This window comes from Cornus florida, unplaced genomic scaffold, assembly GCF_030987335.1.
Source record: "Cornus florida cultivar Cherokee Brave unplaced genomic scaffold, ASM3098733v1 CherokeeBrave_3.0.0_Hap2_Chr03, whole genome shotgun sequence".
Taxonomy (NCBI): domain Eukaryota; kingdom Viridiplantae; phylum Streptophyta; class Magnoliopsida; order Cornales; family Cornaceae; genus Cornus; species Cornus florida.
Genome location: NW_026775573.1, coordinates 12,719,246 through 12,740,183, shown reverse-complemented (window position 1 = coordinate 12,740,183; position 20,938 = coordinate 12,719,246). Strand labels below are relative to the sequence as shown.

The following is a 20,938-nucleotide window of genomic DNA, read 5'->3' as shown; positions in this document are numbered from 1 at the left end:
CTGCTTCAAATAAAGTATCGAGAATACATAAATAACTCATAAATCTCTTGGAATAAAAATGTTGTAAGTACGATTAATTGTCGAAAGGGATAAATAGGATGATAAAACGTAAAAAATTTTTAAAAAATTTCTACAATATTGCTGCACTGTACTTCACATATCTATATATATATATATATCCTAAATAATTTGTTGTTGGAGAAATTAATGAGTATATCTAGGTTTAGGTCAAGCAAGGGACGCGAGGATAGACTTCACCATTTTGTGTTCCTTTGACGTTCAAACAGATGGATTGTGTGTCATCTGTGTCTTCGGTTGAGCTACTAAGATGGATATCATTCATAGAGATATCTGTGCATGGAACTGACTCGCTGCATGCAAATTCCACCGCAGTCTCATCATTTGATGTCCCAAATATATTACTGTATCTAACATCGCTCACTTTCACTGCTGATGTCTGTACAAATTTAACCCAAATCAATATATATATATATACATAATCGTCAATATCATATGTATATATATGAGTAACAAAACAAATTTGAGAAAGAAATGTGACATTGCGGCTCCAAAATAGTCTTTCATACCATATTTCTTGACTATAATATCGTTAGTCAAGCTATTATTAGTCAATTTTTTATTAGTACTGGTTAAGGACACGTCTCTCTGCTATCCAACTGTTATCATTTTCATACCATATTTCTTGAATATAATTTCGTTGTTCAAATTATTAATCAATTTTTTATTAGTGGTAGTTGATGATACGTCTCTCTCTTATCAAACTGTTATTATTATTGGTGAAAAGAGAGACGCCTATCTTATTCATCACTACTTAAGAATGATTGAAATAGCAAGGAAAAAAATCTGTACACTCTTAGTAAAAATATTGAAAAGAATTGACACTTTCTCCTATAAGATTCATAGTGAATTTAAAATTGGTTTTTTGACATCTCACTTTTATTCAGACAGACATTTGAAGTGAAAAATGGAAAAATCAGAATATAACTCATATTCCTTTTTGTCTTATAATTTTACCTTTTGTTCACTCCTTTTCATTTATTTTTATTGACATCTAAAAAATAATTTGTTTACAAATGTTTTGGTATGAAAATGTATTAACTATAGTCTCAATGCTATCTTTCATTTTATTTTTGCATATTACCAATTTGGCCTTCCAACTAAAAAAATCTTGTGTCTGTGATGTACCCTAGTTCCTACGTCTTTTACATTCATTCACATTTTCAACGAGAACATCATTTTCACACACACACTACACTACACTACACTACACATATGTGAAAGTATATGTTATAACAGTTCATCCATTGAATCAAATTCACAAGATTAAAGAAGTCATACTTGATTATGGCAGTCTTCATGGTCACAGTAGTACTGATCAATGATGATGGGTCGCTTTGAATCATGGGATGTTATCTTCTCAAAAACTATTTTTCTAGCATACCCTTTCCCTCCCTGATTCACAACAAAATATACATTATAAGCAAATCAAAATATTATAATCATTAATACAAAGTATTAATATACATCATTAAGATACAAAGTTTAATATATTTTAAATACTCAATATCATCACAGTCTAGTTTATAAAATTCATTACCTGCCATGTTTTAATTCTAGCTCCATTTTCAGTTCCCCGAAATTCAACCTCACTAACATGGACATTCTCCACAGTCTCTTCCTTCCCTTTTTCACCCAGACTTCCAATACTTTAATTAGGAGGAGAAAAAAAAAAAAAACACCTAAAAGTCAATAATAATAATGGGAAGAAATAAATATATATATATAAACAAAAATGCTAAATGTAGTTGCAATTTTGAACACTGTGGAATTCAAATATCTGATATAGTGTAATCGCGACTGCACAATCAATCTTTGTATCTGTGGGCTCCATTGTGCAATTCAGAATATTTAAAGACTGATGTTATGCAGCTGCGACGATCCATAACACAACTCAATAAAAAAATTAAATTTTCACCTTATACCATGACCTGGTCCACACATGATGTTCCTAATGTCAACGTTTGAAGAACCATCTCCAATTGAAATACAGTCATCACCTGCATTTCAATTGAATTAATAACAGCAACAAAAAAAAAAAACAGAAGCATATATGGTAAAAGTACATTCTATTTAGCATACCAGTTCCGATTTGAGATTGTTTAATGAAGACGTTTTGGGAGTGCTGGAGGTGAATACCATCAGTGTTGGGACTGTCCGAAGGGGCAGTGATGGTGAGATCAGTGACATATACCCAAGTCGACCTTTCAAAGGCAATGTGCATTTTTGGGTTGTCCTTAAAGTTTAGGCCACTTATGTGCACATTGTTGCCATGTTCTACTACAAACCCCTGCAAATCAATATATATAAATATATAGATACATTATTTAATACATTCATGCCTATAATTACATATTATAAGGGTTAGTCCACTACATTATACTCTTGTCATTGCTTGATCTCAGAAGGGTTAACCTTTTTTGGGTTAGTCTATTACATTAAACTCCTGTCATTGCTTGATCTCAGAAGAGTTAACATTTTTTGGGTTAGTCCACTACATTAAACCTGTCATTGTTTGATCTCAGAAGAATTGACCTTTTCTGGGTTAGTACACTACATTAAATTCCTGTCATTGCTTAATCTTGGAAGGATTAACCTTTCTGCATTAAACTCCTACCATAGTGTCATTGCTTGATCTAGGGAGAGTTAACCTTTTTTGGGACGTTAGTCCATTGCATTAAACTCCTATCATTGCTTGATCTCGGGATAGTTAACCTTTAGGACTCTTCCCATTAATCCTCTAGGACTGTTCCCATTTCAACCTACTCCTGTTGTGTCAAGGCCTATTGCCCACAACATGACGACAATCACATATTATAAACTCCCACCATTGCTTAATCCCGCGAGGGTTAATCTTTAGGACTGTCACATTTCAACCTAGTCCCTTTGTGTCAACTCACATACGTGACTCATATCAAATTAATTAGAGTTGTCGATCCTATCATGGCTCCACCCCTCTAAAGGACACTTGTTACATTTCCTAAAAAACTGTGAGTATACTAACAAATTGAATTTTTGAGCTTAGTGAAACAATATAACATCCAAAGTAAATATAAAATGATCACACGTGTAAAAAGACTAAACTGCCCAAGGTCATTACTAACCGTTGGTTTCTTCTTACAACGCTCATGGCTGTCCTCACAGTAGGAACCCCACCATTTATCTCCATTGCCATTGATGGTACCAGAGCCTGAAATATAGAGGCCTTCGAGGTCAAGAAAATGAATCCATTGACGACAGTACTTGTCGTCCTCGCATTTCCATTCTGATGGATTACTTGGCGCAATTATGGTCCCATCTATCTGTAAATTAAGGAAATCAAAATATAACATTCATACAAGAAATGCTTATTTTACCATGAGAATTGAGAAATCAAAGAGTACTTATTGCATCACAGGTCTTCAATTTTCATTCCTATAGAAATTTCAATTTTTATATATGCTATTTCAATTTTCAATTAACATATATAAAGGATATACAGGAATTTTTTTTATGATACATAAATCTATCTTCAAGAAAATAGTCAAATGGTAAAGACTACCACCTCATGTCTTGAACGTCCTTCGAATTCTCTTGGGATCACCATTTGCATGTGATGTTTGCATGTGATGTGACTACATGTGCTAGGTAGGTGGGTTATGGGAGGGGGCCAAATAGTAATATAAAGTAAAATTTAATAAATAAATAAAATAATTGCAATATATATATATATATTTTACTTTAGCAATATATATTCAACATTATCATCCCTCTTATTTTATTTTTTTATTTTTCCCCCCTCTAGTATTATCATTTTTAAATCCTTTAAAATAATTTCAGAATAGATCACACTATATATAAGTTTCTCCATTTCTGAAAACCCTACCCCAAAGTGGGAAATTATAAATTAATAATAATAATAAAAAATGAATACTAAAGGGATCGATATAATTACCACAACATAAACATTTTTGGCATTGCAAGGGCCAGTGAACACCAAGGGTTGTAGTAGAAATGTTTTCCCCGAGGGAACTTGCATGGTTGGTGAAGAAGCCTTAGAATTGCACGCAGCCTTCCATGCATCCTCGAATGCCTGCAATTATTTATGTATATATATATGTGTATGTAAATTATATAATCAATGAGATCTCAAGAACCATACACACACACACATATATATATAAAAACAAGCCAATCTGTCTGTGACTATTAATACTCAACATCTACTTGAAAAGAGTTTTTTGTCACCAAATAAATAAATAATATGTAGTTCGATAGTGGGACTAATCCGATTCTACTCACAATAAAGCAACGACGGGAAAGAATCAATTACGAAATAAATATATATTTGACCTGGGTATCATCAGTTTTTCCATTTCCGGTGGCTCCGAAATCAACTACATTAAACATATCTTTGTTATCATCATTGGTACCACGATCACTTTGAACTGATAGAGCAAAAAGAGTGAACACAAAAAAGAGAAGGAGAAAGTTGGTCATAGTTGAAATTACAAAAAGGAAAAAAAATAAAAAAATTGTTTTGGAAGCTCTGATGGCAAAATCGCAATTTTTTTTCTTTCGATATCGAAGACAACCTCACATATCCATTTTTTTTAATGACTGATTTATTGTATTATATATTATATGTGAGAGATGAATGAAAGAGAGTTTATTATGAACACAAATTTACTTGGAAGAGTTTGCATTTCAGTCTTTCACGTTTATCTATTTGTTATTTTTAACTTATCTAGAAATTGTCATATAGCCTCTCTTTATTTTACAAAATGATAGTTTTTTTTTTTTAATAAAATGTCAAAGGAAGGACATTTTAGTCTAACTCTACTTTAAATATATCTATATGACCTATTTACACAAATTTGATACATTAAAGGCGTTTTTCACATGCTAGGAGTGTAATAAACATAGTACATCAGTGTTTTTGGACTTGACCCACATATATATATATGTGTGTGTGCGTGCGTGCGCCCCATAAGCACGTAATGGAATTTGCTAATGCTAGTAGTAAACAATAAATAAAAGGTTAGTTTTGTTCTTCTAATATCTGAAGTGACAGTAGATATTTTATGAACAAAACGGTAAAATAATATGTTACCGTTATCAAGTTAGACAGCTGTCAAGTTAAGAGATAAGTGAAATTATAAAAAGTATAGAAGTCTATGTAATCTAAGATATTGATAAATCTAGCTAAAAAAACTTGCCAAATGAATTGACTCATTAACTGTAAAAATCTAAAATACAGAAGAACTAAGTGTATATCATAACTAGGTGGAAGGGAATTGTAATTTATCCTTGAGATAAACTCTCACGGGTCTCATCACTCATCAATCCTCCATCCAAATATCCAATAATTTTCATTTTAGGCAAGTAATAAGCGTATAGGTCGTTTTAACAAAAAAAAAAAAAAAAAAAAAAAAAAAAAAGGGGGCGTACAGGTCGTGGGCAATAAATAACTCTTTATAAATTTTTAAATGTTCCTAACTAGCTATAACTTTTGGTACAAACAAGGAACTACCATCAGTGAAGCGATTAAAAAATTAAAGTGCCCTTATGTAACTGAATTTTTTTTTTTTTTTTAAATAAAAAAACTAAGTAAATATAAAGTGCCTAACCCTACATATAAATGATATAATTATTATTTGACGAAAATGTAAACATTAAGAATGTTTACATTTTTTTTTTTTATTTCTTTAAAAAGTGTTGTATATATAGATAGAGAGGGAGAAACTTACCGTTGGGTGGAGAAAAATCGTGGGATAGAGACAGAATTTAGGAGTAGAGAGGGAAAGAAAAAGGCTAGAGAAAGAGGGTAATGTGGTTTACATATAAAATTGTATAAGAAGGGTTTTAGGGAGAGTAAAAAGATGTTTTAAAAATTTTATAATTTAAAATAATCACGTGTCATGCCATAACTTTTTAAAAGTCATGATCGGGTATGGACATTAAGCCCTTCCCAAAATATAAATATTAGAGTAATGTTATTGCGAGCGCGCGCTCGCAATAGCACCAACGAGCTCTCGCTATTGAACCGTTAGATTGATCATTCTTGGGATTCGAAAAAAATTATTATTATTACTACCTCCGTCCCATTTTAATTGTCCACCTCGCATATTGTGGCTCACAAGCTTTCCCTTTATCTCTCCTCAAACATTTATGTTGCGTTTGGTGTGCAGGAAAGAAATAGAATGCTAGTGGGAATGGAATAGAATGGTCATTCTCATTCTATTGTTTGGCTGTAAATATGAAATGTGTAGGAATGGAATGATAATACTCATTCTAGTGTTTGGTTGGACCAATTTAAAATTTAGAATGAAATAAATTTCGAATTGAATTCTCCAAAATATCCCTCTTAGTAACAAATAAATTAAATTAAATTAACAAAATGATATTCTCTAATAATATTTTTAAAATAAATGGTGGCAGTGGCGGGCGGTGGATGGTGGAAAGCAATAGTAGTGTAGGTGGTGGGGTTGGAAGGCGACAGTGGTGGCAATGGTGGAAATTGTGGCAGCAGTGGTAGTAGAAGGTGGTAGTGGTTTTGGTAGAAGGCGGTGGCAATAGTGTGGTGGTTGTGGTGGAAGGAAATAGTGGTGTGACTATGGTGGTGGTGGAAGGCAGTGGAAATGGATGTGGTGGTGGTGATGGTGGAAGGTGATGGTGATGGAAGGCGTGACGGTGGTGGCGGTGGCGGTGGTGGAAGGCAGTGGAAGGTGGGGGCGGTGGTGGTAGTGGTAGCAGTAGTGGTGGTGCAAGGCGGTGGTGGAAGGTGGTGGTAATGGTGGTGGCGGTGATAGAAGGCGATGGGGGAGGTGGAAGACGATGGCGGTGGAATAGATTTTCATTCTCAGGAATGGATTTTCGTTCCAATGGAATTGTCATTCCCACATTAAGTTGCATACCAAACAAAGAAATGGTTGAAATGGGTATTCCATTTCATTCCATTTCTACACACCAAACGTAGTATTAGACTCTTCTCTGTTTTCTTTTTCTCTCTAGCGTTTTTTTTTTTTTTTTTTTTTTTCATCTTCATTACTTCCAGCGAAGAAGAGAGAGTAGAGTGAGAAAGCTGCCAGCAACCCGCCGATGATCCTTTCATCGGCAAACCAGATTGGCGATGACAAAGGACGAAAATGGCAGCAAGTCGGCCACTTTGAATGATGACTTTGATCAGCTATTTTACAATATAGGGGAGAGATGAAAACTGGGAAGCAGAGGAAGAGATTGTGGCAGTGTTTGGGAGGATGGTGGTGGTTGTTCATATAGAGGAGAGAGAAAGGCCAAAAAAAAAAAAAATAATAATTTGGGGGAGATATGGAGAGGAAACAGAGGAGAATGGGGAGAGAAAAAAGAAGAAGAAAGGATGGTGGCCGGTGGTGGCTGTTCATAATAGAGGAGAGAGAAAGGCCAAAAATGAAAAAAACAAAAAAACAAAAGCAAAAATAAAAGACTATTGCGTTTAGTAACGAGAAACGTTTCTTATTTTCTGTTGTCAATTTCTAAAATGGCAAAACGAAAACAAAAATTGCGTTCTTTAAAATGTTTTTGTTTTTTTATAACAGAAAACGTTTTCAATTTTTGTGAAGAAAAGATAAACATAAAAATGATGTTTCCTATATTTTCGGCACTGTAGCGCAGAAACGTTTTCACTAATGTTACTACACATGCACTATTCATTTCAAATAAAATTCATATTATTTGTGTTATATACTAAGTTGCATATTAAATGTTAATAAAAATATATATTTTTAATATAGAATATATTAAATATTGTATATTATTTTTTATTTGATAAAAATATATATTAATATATAATATATAAAATAATAATGTAAATTATTTTTTGTGACAAAATAATTTTTGATATAGAATATAATGTTATTAAATTACTAAACAGTAGATATTTTATATTATTTTATATCTATATTATATTATATGTAAATATTAAATTATAATTAATTTATAATATTATAACACAATATATATTTTATTACATAGAAGATATACTATTTAATATTTTTTATTTATAATAAATTATCATATGCTAAATATATTATATATCACATAATAAATGTATACATTATGCATACACATGTATTTATATATATAATTGGTGGGAATGTTTTTGTCTTGGTAAATCTAATTTTGTACTTGTGATGTATTGGCTTAAGATTTATAATTTTAAATTAAATTTTCTAGATTTATGGCTTTTTGGTACTCTCCCCCTCACCTCTAATCAGTAACTCCTAAAATTCTTTTCATGAAAAAATTAAAATAGAAATGAAAAAAATAAAAAAATTAAAGAATATTATATATATTTTGTAATAAATATATATGTTGTATTACTAAACGCTATTATTGTTTTATGTTTTCAAATTTGTAACAATAACAAATGTTATGTTTGCTATTTTCGCTTAAGAAAGCAAAATTTTGTTTATGCAAAAACAAAAAAGAAAAACATTACTAAAGACATCCTAATTAGTGAGAGAGACAGAGAGGAAATAGGGGAGAAAAAGGGGCAAGAAAAAAAAAAAAAGAAGGGTATTCTTTGTTCACGAAGGTTTAATTTTCCGGCGAAGGTTGAGGTGATGGATTTGGGTTTTGGAAAGAAGGGATTTTTTTGGGTTTGTTTGATTTGGGTTTTGCAAAGGTGAGGGTGAGATAGAGAGAAAGAGAGAGAGAGGGAGAAAAGAGACTGCAGAGAGGATGAGAGAGGGAGATGATCAGGTGTGAGTGCTACTGTCCTCACTTTTTTTTCGAATCCCAAATGAAACAGATCCTGTGGCCCACAGCGAGAGCTCCTTGGTGAGCCGGCATTTCTCTAAATATTAACCGTGTTTTTATCTCTTTGCCCAGTGTAATTACTTGTGTGGATTGATGCATGAAAGGGCCAGTATGGTCCCACCATATATATATCTATATATATATATATATAGGTATGATGACACTACTGGCCTCGTAGCTCTCTATATCTATGTCAATATAATAGTATAAACATACAAATCGGTGCCAACAGAATTGTTCAATCTGTAGTTCTGATCATGTCTGAGCGCACTATGGTGGGTGTTTCTCAAATTCATCGCCAATCAATTACTCTGTTTCGAAAAGAAAAAAAAAATTACTCCGTTTCCATTTCTCAATTTGTTTGTCCCAGTAAAATTTTCTAGCTTTCTGTTCTGATTTTCTTTCCCATCAATCGCTACAAACCCAATTAATTGAATTTATTGTCTAATGAGCTGCTGTTTGTTTGTGAATAGGCGAGTGGTGGTGAGGAGCCAACGAAGCTGAAACTCTATTCTTATTGGCGGAGCTCTTGCTCTTGCCGTGTTCGTATCGCTCTCAACTTGAAAGGTCTTTTACTCTACTACTCTCTCTCTCTAAATTTGATCAATCATTTTCTTCTGTTGGTTTTCACTTTGTAAAACCCTGATTTTTTATTTCGTTAAGTATTGACCATTTGGGTTTTTCTTTTTCAAACCAGGTCTCAAATACGAGTACAAACCAGTTAATTTGCTGAAAGGAGAGCAGTTTAGTCCTGGTGAGAATAATATATACATATATTTATATGCATATAGTGGCTTATGAGATTTATTATAGTATTTCGGCTTATTTATACGATACTATGATGATGAAATATTACATTAATAATAATAAACATATTGGATGTCCGGCTTTAATGTTACACCATAGACATTCTAACTTCAAATTTTATTTTTTTTTCTTGTTCACAAATTAGGATCAATAACTTTCTTTTCATGATGTATAATTATCAAAGAAAGTTACTTTGAGCTGGAAATAGACCATGAATTTTAAAAGGTCAATCTGGATATGCAGAAATGCAACACTAATTGGATATGTTACGTGCTTGTCTTCATAAAATACATTTTTTGATTTTGGTCTATTTTATGCACCCTTTATGAGAGAAATTTTATGAAAAAGGAGGTAGGGGGGGCAGCCAAGTTACAAAATTGAGTCTTGAATCATCGTCACAATTTTTTTAAAGTTGGCCCAAAAGTTTTTGGATGCTAGCTCGATGTTTTTTTTGGGGGACCAGATATACACTTATTTTTTAGTCTTCATATGGCTTTTTAACATGTTCTCAATTTTTTTTGAGTACAGAATTTACAAAGCTCAATCCTATTGGTTATGTACCGGTGCTGGTAGATGAAGACTTGGTAGTTGCTGACTCTTTTGCGATCTTAATGGTGAAAAGACTTTTATTCTCGTTGTCCCTTGATGTGAATTTGACTCTAAAATGTTTTGGACTTCACCAAACGGATTATTGTATGTGCATTGTGTTGTACAGTATCTAGAAGAAAAGTATCCTCAACATCCACTGTTGCCCCGTGATCTTCAGAAAAGAGCAATTAATTACCAGGTAAATTGCAATTGGTTTGTTACTCTTCCAAAATTTGGTTTCTTTTTTAGCGGACTATATGTATCAGCAATTTGACACCAGCTTGATAGTGTTGACAATTGGGTGTACAAATAAAGCAAGAATTTGTGTGCTTCTGCCTTCAAAATTGCTATTTGATGTTGGCTGGTCAGCCATAGGTGTATATTTTCACTTATTCATCACTTCTTATTTAATTGTTGGTATGATTTTTATGATGATGCCTATAGGCAATTTACAGCAGTATATTTGAGTCTTAATCATTAAATTTCCCTTTATACTAGTCTTTTGCTTAGACGTATTGGGCATATAAGCTGTCACAGGCCCTAGGATGGCTGGAGTTTGCAATTTTCATAGCCTTTGTAGGTTTTTTAGGTCATCTTGCAATTAGATTGCTACCAATTTTGCGAATAGTAGCAAATATTCATATACAGTGAGAGTCAAACATAAAATGGAATAATCTATTGACTCATATTTTGTGAAGAAAAGATTAATCATTGCGTAAAAGTTACTGATTGACAATACATGGTTATTGAGTCCTACACCTGACATATAGTACTTTCTTATTGGTGAAACTTGTTTCAGACCTATAATTTTTAAATAAATATATCGACAATTATGTTTGGTTACTCTCATCTTTTGTTAAGATCTTCTTGATTATTTGAATGTCGTGTCCACTCTGGAAACGAATAAAGAGTTGTATTCAAATCATAAGCTGAAATTTCTTCTTGCACAAGGTTGCTACTATTTTCACCACCTGTGTTCCATTGGATGGACTAGCATGAATGCTTTTTGGTTGCTTCAAGACTCAAGTTCCAACAGCCTCTCAATCTAACATCACATTGAGGCAGTCTGCCTCTACAATCTAGCACCTGATGCAAAGTTGTGGGTATCTCCTGCCATGAGATAGAAGTTACCCAATGAATCATCATGGTGGTCAGTGGTCACTTTCCACAAGGATATCCTCGCAAGAAGATGCAAGATTAGCAATAAATTACCTTACCATGGTCAAATTTTACCTCACTCAAGGAATAAATTACTCATGCAAGGAGAACAATGAGTTTCAAATTCTATTATGTAAAATTCAGGAGTTCTTTTTAACTCCGTCTAAGGAGAAGTCTAAGGGATGCATTTTATTTTCTTCACTACCATACGATCAGTATCTGTCTAAAGCCATCCTGGAAGGCTAACTTGTCTCTGTCATCCAAACAAGCTAGGTGATTACTAATGTACCACCTTAAATAGTTCTTCTTTCTTTTAATATCTAGGAGCAGCAAGATGTACTAAAGATCTAGGCAGCCACTTAATTATTCCTAATCCAAGTACCTTGCTAAACAAGATCTGCTGCAGTGAAAAAGGTAGAAGGACTAAACAAAGTTAATCCTAACTTAGGTATTAAATCAATATATGTGGTTTGAGGTCTTTCCATCTCATGTCAGAGCTTTATATTACTGTTGGGGCAGCGGAAGTGTGCGAAACACAAAGATCCAACAAAAGCCAACAAAGCAATCACACACAAACACAAGATATATATGGTTCAGCCAAAATCGGCCTACGTCCATGGATGAAAAGAGATTCCACTATCATTCGTAGAGATGTTACAACAATAGAGTATCAACACCACGTACATGTCTTGTAACCATATACCACTCCACGAGCTTATCTCCTCGCTATTAAAAAAAATAATAATAATAAAAAAAAAGGTACCTTGCTAAACAAGATCTGCTGAAGTGAACAAGGTAGAAGGACTAAACAAAGTTAATCCTAACTTAGGTATTAAATCAATATATGTGGTTTGAGGTCTTTCCATCTCATGTCAGAGCTTTATATTACTGTTGGGGCAGCGGAAGTGCGCGAAACACAAAGATCCAACAAAAGCCAACAAAGCAATCACACACAAACGCAAGATATATATGGTTCAGCCAAAATTGGCCTACGTCCATGGATGAAAAGAGATTCCACTATCATTCGTAGAGATGTTACAATAATAGAGTACCAACACCACGTACATGTCTTTTCACCATGTACCACTCGCCTATCTCCTCGCTACCAGTGTCATTGGTATTTTTTCTACTCTACCAACCCGCATACTATCTCTACCCATCAACTTCCTCATGAGACTACATCTCTCTCAATCTCATAAGTTTCAACCCACAACATATGTACCTTATAGAGTTACAAACATAATTCCTTGTTGGACAAGGATTACAATTCCTTGGAGGCCTAGACTTGCCAAATAAAAAATTACCTAATAGAATATAACTATAAAATAGAAACATAATTAGAATAACAATTTGAGCTCAAATTCCAACAATCTCCACCTTGACTTAAATTCCATCCAGCCAATCATCTCTAACATGGCATTGATGAGGACAATTCTTGTTGCAACTTCAATCTTGACGATCCTTCTGCAAAACTCCGATTATCCACGCCATACGCTCGATCAGTCAAACCTCTAAGGCTCCACCTTGACAACTTGAGCTCTATGCCATGTAACCAAGCCGATTGACTCCACCTACAACTGAAGCCCGTTGCAGCACATGTTGAGACTTCTTGTGTTTTCTAGATCTCTTTCACCTTTGGCTCTGATACCAATTTGTTGGAGCAACGGAAGCGCGCGTAACACAAAGATCCAACAAAAACTAACAAAGCAATTACACACAAACACCAGATATACATGGTTCAGCCAAAAATCGGCTTACGTCCATGTAACGACCCGAGACCTAGAGGTTCGAATCATTAGTCGGGTCCTTACTCGAACCCGAGGTCATCTACATCAAACTCATCCATCTTAAGCGTCAAAACCTCATCCTTAGGATCAAACTAGGCTCTCCCAAATGATCAAAACAAAATACAAGAGTCAAAAGAATATTTCAAAAGAAAGAGGAACAAGAAACCCAAGACAGACACACTTCGGTCGACCGAAGGTGGGATACTGAGAGCATGTGAACGGTTCGGTCGACCGAACCCTATTTCGGTCAACCAAAATGGAGATCCCGAGAGTCAACAAGAGGGGTTCGGTCGACTGATGCGCCATTTCGGTCGACTGAAGTGGCTTCTTCGAGCCTTGCATCCTGTAACTGATCTATTATGCTTGGAAACGAACTAATACGGCTGAGGGGACTTTTAAAACAACCCAACCCGGACAAAACCATCAAATATGAGACATTCAACAATCGCAAACTAATAGGCTGTCAATTAATCATTCTACAAGATCATTTATTACAATTACATGACGTTAAACATAATGCTTACTTTAGTTCCATTTACATTAAATAAAAGCTAAGTCTCATACTTGAGTTACAAGGCCATGAATAATAACATGTGTTACATTTCCAAAACAATAGACATACAAAAGAATGGCCTAAGTATAAAATAGCAAAAGGGTCCTCTAACAACTTTCAAGCTTGCGATGGATTATTATCCGCCAATTCCTTTCCATGACCTGAAAGATGATAAGTATAGTGGGGTGAGCAAAAGCTCAGCAGGTAGCACTTAAGACACGCCTCTTATGTCCCCGTGAATCCATACAAAGAATAGATCAATAGGAAATGGGGTCATATCATGTCGGGAATACACAACATAATAACAAATTCACTGTAACCAATGCAATGCAATGAAATGCAATGCATGCCAATGTCGCCCCCCATTTTCATTCCAAAACCATTACTTTCAAACGATTAATATAACCCGCCCTTTGGTGACCCCGCAGCGACACGAGAGAAGGATTGGCTAGTGTCCCTGACCCTTGGTACCCCCGCGGCATCATTTTGGGCCCAGCTAGCTCAATTACGCTAGGGCAATCTCCCTAGTTCCCTATAGGCTATATTAACCCTCCGGCCCTTTGGTAACCCCTCAGCGACCGGGTTTTTATAAAGCCCTTTAATCAAACTTTTTCCCCAAAATCCCCTTTTTTCATATCAAAACAATGTTTCCCTTTTTCATACCCAATGTTGATGTATGAATGCCTCAATGCCATATTTATGCGCATCATTCCACAACGAACTCAAATTTGATTAACAAAGCATGATTCATAAGGATTCCCAATTTACAACATGTGGTCATACAATAAGAATCTAGCATGATAGGCATATAAAAATCGGCACTTAAACATGCCTTTCACACAGATCATTCAACACATATAATTACACAATTGACCAATATACCCAACAACTAAGCAATTGACTAGATACTATACAAGTTAAACATGCTATACAACCATTTATGAGAAAATAACTTACAAAAGCACAAGATTGCATGGATTAAGAACCCCTACCTCTAAATTGAGCAAAACACTTGAAATGGGTCACAATTTTCGAGATCCAAAGGGAGCACCAAATCTGAAATCGAGGGTACTCATGCGTAGAGCTCGTCGTGCTCTCCGTTTTGCCTCAAACGACACTTAAAATCATCAAGTATTAAAGATGGAATCAAAGCTTGAAGTTTGATTATGAAAATGGAAGAAAAATTTGCAAAGAAAAGAGAGGAGAGAGAGACTTACGGGAGAGGTGAGATTTGAGACCCAATCGTGGTCTCTAAGTCACAAAATGAGTGGGTGGTGGGTCCCACCACCATCCTTTTCTTTTCTCTTTTTCTTTTTGCTTTAATTTCCACACCACACACACATGTAATACACCACCATAAAAATGCCACTTAAAACACATAAAATAAAATGTGTGAAATGCAAGTGGACCCAACCAAAATCCCCGTGCATAACAATACCGGCAGCTGGTCCCACACGGGACCGTCTGGTCCGAAAAACGAAAAAATGACCAACCTTGCATTTCAAAGAGTCCTGGACCCAATGAAACGCCCCAACCAACTCACCGATACACCCGACACACCCCACGGTGTCCGGTGCGTAAAACGTGAAATGACGAAAATGCCCTTGCACCAACAAAATTCCAGAAAAATGAAAAATGCTGAAAATCGGAAATATCACAGTCCATGGATGAGAAGAGATTCCACTATCATTCGTACAGATATTACAACAATAGAGTACCAACACCACATACATGTCTTTTCACCATGTACCACTCCATGAGCCTATCTCTTCGCTACCAGTGTCATTGGTGTTTTTCCTAGTCTACCAACCCGGATACTACCTCTACCCATCAACTCCCTCATGAGACTATATCTCTCTCAATCTCATAAGTCTCAACCCACAACATATGTACTTATTTAGAGAGTTAGAAACATAATTCCTTGTTGGACAAGGATTACAATTCCTTAGAGGCCAAGACTTGCCAAACAAGAAATTACCTAATAGTATACAACTCTAAAATAAAAACATAATTAGAATTGGAATTTGTGACACAAATTCCAACAATAACTATAGTTCCGTGCTACTTGTAATTAAAATTGTAATATTGAAAATCTTTTAGGGTTAGAAATATGAACCTTAGATGGGAGTTTAGGATACAGATAATGAGTTATTTAATGAAGGGGAAGAATATGGACTTCTCGAAAGGATATTGCAATGATGCCACTAAAAAAAGTGCGTTAGTGAGTCTAACATGGTGAAAAATGTTACGAGGATTGTTCTTTTACATAGTAGACAACATGTCCTACACCCCTGCTCTAATTGAAGTTCTGTCATCCTAGTTTAAGGATATAATATGTTTGATAAACAAGTGATGATTTTGATTCTCTAGAATTGTTTACGTTCATTTTATTTATCCTGTTGAACTTTTAATTTTGTTTTGTGCTGATTCCTTGAATATATCCATCAATGTTGATTTGTAGGCTGCTAATATTGTTTCCTCAAGCATACAGCCTCTTCAGAATCTAGATGTACTGGTGAGTAAACAATGGAAGTTGCTGCTTTAGGATTACCTTTTCATTACTGGAATTCAGATAATGATGTCATGAGATAGTCCGAGCATGTTGTTTCTGAATATTTTTCATGCTTTGCCATTTAAAGAAGTATATAGAGGAAAACGTTAATGCTGATGCGAGGGTTGCTTGGGTTAAGTATCATATTGAGAAAGGGTTTGCAGGTAATTTTTCACTGCACTTCCATCATTAAGTTCTTTTGTTCTAATTAAAATTCTTTTATCATTCAAAGAACAATTATGATCCTGTGAAGCAAATCTTGGCTGGTACTAACCTTTGTACTTTCCTATGCTCTTGTATTGCAGCTCTTGAGAAACTGTTAAAAGACTATGCTGGGAAATATGCCACTGGCGATGAAGTATTCTTGGTTTGTTTCTTCCCTGGCATCTTTACTGAAGCCTATTTATATATGTATATACTTGTGCTGCATATACACTTCAAGGTGCATGTATATATCCTTCTTTAAGGCTTCAACTGGAGGTGGAATTTGTTGGATCTTCCACGGGATGGTGGAAGGAACGAGTGGGTTGTGGCATGAATATTTAATCCCTCAATCAAGTGTTGAAATTTGATACTTTGGCTGTGTAAGCTGTAGAGACTAAGGACCCCAGCTTGCATAATTATTGAGATTCAATTAATTAAACAAAAGATAGCCAAATGCAATGGATTGAGAGTTTTCACTCTAAAAGAAGTCCCATAGGTTATTTTTGTGCCTGTTGGAGGGAGGATTGTGACTGCAAAGTAGTGTCTTTTCTTCTTTTTCTTAAGGAATTGGAATCAGAGGTCCCCTCTTCTTTGTTAGTTCTAATGTGTTAGTGACATTCCTGTAGGAGAAGCCTCTTGTATATAAACATGTAATATCAAAACTGTCCATCTCTTTTGATATTGCAAATGTGTGAGAAGTGGCTCTGTAGATGTAAATTTTGGTCCATATTTGTGTTAATTGAGGGTCAATGCCTGGTTCAGCGGGTAAATGCTTGAGCATCTGTACCACTGGCTCGAGTTTGAGCCTCAGAGTAGCTTCTTTGAAAAAAACCAAAGATTAGGTATCGAGTCCTCCCTTCCAGGACTTGACATGGCAGGACTAGAACTGGGTAATGACATTTTTTATTTGTGTTAAGTGGTGGTGTTTTGAACAATGAAAAAATAAAGTATTTCAATTTGAAATATTTAACTACCATGGCCTTATTTTGAAGATGGGAGAATGGTGAATTAGGTTGAAAACCTTCAAGGTGGTGTTTTGATTAAAAAGCCGACTTTCTAATAGGAGAAATAAAAGAATTGGAATGCAAGGTTCTCCAATCTAACATTTGATTTGAGGAGGGAGAAGATCTTATTTGAAGAAGAATGTAAGGGTGAACTTGATGAAACATAGAAGTACAGAGTTTAAACTCTCGATGAAGTTTCAAAAACCTAGTGAAATGTGAAGCATTGCCTTCACGCTTTCGAGTTCAGAACTTCAACTTGATAGAAAACGGTTTAAAAAAAAAAAAGTGCTTCCTGATATCTCTCAGGGTACGACATATTTCAACTGGTAATAGCTTTAATTGTCTGAAAAAACTTCCATAAGAATCACCATGGTTAATCCACTTTCTGAATCTACTTTGTTTGCTTGTACAAGTGTATAGTGTAGCTTAAACAGATAAGTGGTTTTGTGTGTCTAGCAGAACTTCCTATAGCAAAATGAGCTCAACAAAAAGAAGATATAAAATTAGAAAAGGACAACATACACGACAGACCGCTTTGACATTTTATAATGTTATTATTTTTGGAGAAAGTCTCAAGTACTCTTATGGTGCAAAGTCTATTGCTTATAAAAATTTTGGGAGGAGATGGGGATGGTCCTCTTAGAAAGCATGCGAAGTTAGTTGTCAGATTATGTATGCATTAGTACTTGTGGTTGTCTCAGCTATACAACCTTGGTAACAATGGCATAGCACACTGGAATTTCAACCGTAATTAAATGCAAGCGAGTGCTTGTAGATTATTTTCTGATGCTTACATCATTTCCTAACATATTTTATTGACTATAATTTTCAGGCAGATTTGTTTCTAGCGCCTCAGATTCATGGAGCAATCAAAAGGTTCAACATTGACATGGTAATGTCTATTCTATAGGTTCATAATCAGCTGCATCGATGCATTTTATATATATGTTTCAAGTGATGCATAAAAGTTGCATGTCTTATCTTTTAGGATTTGCATCCTGAAGAAACGAGGAAAGGGAAAAATGGGAAAAAGATCCATGTCTTAACTTTTTGCATTTGGGATCCAGTTTCTTCATCTATTGGCTAGCACTAGGAATAATTATCCTGTCACTTGTGTTTACTTTTTAAAGTAATTTTAAGTACAATATACAATGCTCTTTTCTGTTCTCAAATACATAATTACTATCTGTTTTCTTTCTTGAGCCCCCAAATTGGCTCATTTTACTTCTTGCATTTCTATATTTGCATCTGCTACTATTTTTATACTTCTGCAACTTAAATCTTTTGTTCCTTGATGGTTCTTGCAGACTCAGTTCCCTATTCTATCTAGGGTTTTTGAGGCGTACAATGAGCTTCCTGCCTTCCAAGACGCTATGCCAGAAAAGCAGCCAGATGCACCCAGCGGTTGAGGCATTGGGTTGAGGTATCTGAGTAATACTTTCGCACTTACAGGTGTCTTCTTTTTTATATATTAGAGAGAATAATACTCTCTCTAATATTAAGACTTCATAGGATCTACCACCATTTAACTTAGTCGCCTGGTGCATGACTGTCTTGCATATATTTTCTTTGGGTTTGAGGATACCTGAATAGCAGATGCACTACTTGTCTAGTTATGTCGTTATCCACACACAACCATTCATCTCTTTTATATGTCAACTTTCTAGACTGTGTAATAATTACGGAGTATGATGGATAGTGTGTATGTATATATATATTTACTTGTGTATTTTACTGATTCTAATCTTTCTTCTGTTCCTGTGTAGATATCCGTTTCAAAATTGCATCATGGAATCTTGTTTGATTGATCATGGGGGTAAAAGCCTGCAATAGTAGATCTTGTGCAAAGACAATGAGGATGGATAGTATGTCATCGAACTTCATGTTTAAATTAGAATAAATGATCAAATAAAGATGGAACTGGTGCGATGATATTCTCCGGACATCTTTCCAAAATTTCCATAATAAAGCTTTCTCATCTTTGTAAATTGCTATACCATCAGTATTCCTCAGTTTTACCACTATCAGGATTGCTCGCGAAGAAAATCCCTCTCTAGTAAAATCGCTATGGAAATGCTATTCCTTTTCCCTCCTTTCCTCTGATGCATTGCATATTTTCTCCGGTAAGTTTACGGGGACAAATGAACAAGAGTTTTTAAGTCCTTGCATCATCCATTCTTTGCATATGGCATAGAAACACTGACGCGAGCGATCTATTCTTGGTGGTCATTAGCTTTCCTGAACATGTTTACGGTCCAGGTGTGGCTTAGCGACATCTTTGATTCTCCAACCACTGGAACTCAAGAATCTGCAGTTATTATGCCAATTATTTGTTCACGTATGGGTCTTTACTAGAAAAACAAGTTTATTCCTGCTTAATCAGGCGTGAGAAATGTTGTATAAGAATAGAAGAAAGCATTAGATTGTCACAATATCTAACAATTGGGCATGGAGTCATTGACAAACAAATGGGCACAAGCCAATCCTGCTCCACGTTTTCTTCTTACAAGGGGGTCGTGTGACTGAGAGTCCTCACAGTACAAGCACGACGACATAATTATCAGGAATGTACTCTACCACTGAGCTAATAACCCGTTATGCAAGCCTCCCACCGAGTGTCAATGGTAGAGGAGCGTACGAGCAGTGAGTAAATTGTGCACACAAGTAAATCTAGAGAACTGTTGTTGCTAGTTCTAACAAAACTTCTTTTTGTGTATAGATTCTTGAACCATTTTGAAATAACCGAATCAAATAGATCTTTTTGGTAATCAGAAGAGGCATATTCAGAGGCTTGAAAAATGAACACGACGAGCATTGCATTTGTCACGACCCGAAAATTTTAATAAAATTCTCAATTTATACAAATCCAAATACATTAAAATATATTTAGGATCATAATAATAATAAAAAATGTTCTCTTTTATACAAAATTAATTTTTTCAAATACAAAAAAATCCGCCAAATAAATAAAATAAATCCTTCTACCTAAGCCTGAATTTAGCCATCTCCGTTCATTTTCGGTACCTAAAACTAGAGTGTGGTGAGATAAACATCCCCGTAGAAAAAATCATAATAAGAATTGAGATTTAACAAAACAACTTCACAAAATATACATATTTCATGTAAATATATAAATAAAATAAATACGCATTTAATCAAAACATTTAATAAAAACTATTGAAACAAAATTACTCCAAGTCATTCAAAGTTTAGACTGAAAAAAAAAAGAATTCCTCACTGGATCATCAAGACCTCAAGCTCTAGCCTCCTCTGCAAACTCTCGATTCACTCTCTCTCTCTCTCTCTCTCTCTCACTCTTGCCTGTCTTTCCTGAAACTCTCGGTGCCTTCCTCTATTTTTTTTCTCTTCTCTGCATACTAACTTATACTCAAATATATAGGCAAATCCACCGACCTCAAATATTTCAATT

General features: G+C 34.9%; 2 protein-coding genes across 2 annotated transcripts; one reads left to right on the top strand and one right to left on the bottom strand.

Moving 5' to 3' along the window:
* Window positions 1-223: 223 nt before the first annotated feature.
* On the bottom strand, window positions 224-4,557 carry LOC132301112 (probable polygalacturonase At1g80170). Its single transcript, XM_059798392.1, has 8 exons — window positions 4,411-4,557; window positions 4,013-4,150; window positions 3,183-3,380; window positions 2,161-2,368; window positions 1,997-2,078; window positions 1,619-1,727; window positions 1,360-1,473; window positions 224-457 (listed from the first exon to the last, which is right to left on the bottom strand). Exons 1-8 carry the CDS (start codon window positions 4,555-4,557, stop codon window positions 224-226), a joined length of 1,230 nt encoding a protein of 409 aa, XP_059654375.1.
* Window positions 4,558-9,005: 4,448 nt separating this feature from the next.
* Window positions 9,006-19,496, top strand: LOC132299504 (glutathione S-transferase zeta class-like). Its single transcript, XM_059796184.1, has 11 exons — window positions 9,006-9,131; window positions 9,330-9,423; window positions 9,554-9,610; window positions 10,192-10,277; window positions 10,379-10,450; window positions 16,211-16,264; window positions 16,389-16,464; window positions 16,606-16,667; window positions 18,341-18,400; window positions 18,816-18,931; window positions 19,275-19,496. The coding sequence occupies exons 1-10, from the start codon at window positions 9,114-9,116 to the stop codon at window positions 18,915-18,917; spliced, it is 681 nt and encodes a 226-aa protein (XP_059652167.1). The 5' UTR covers window positions 9,006-9,113; the 3' UTR covers window positions 18,918-18,931; window positions 19,275-19,496.
* Window positions 19,497-20,938: the final 1,442 nt, after the last annotated feature.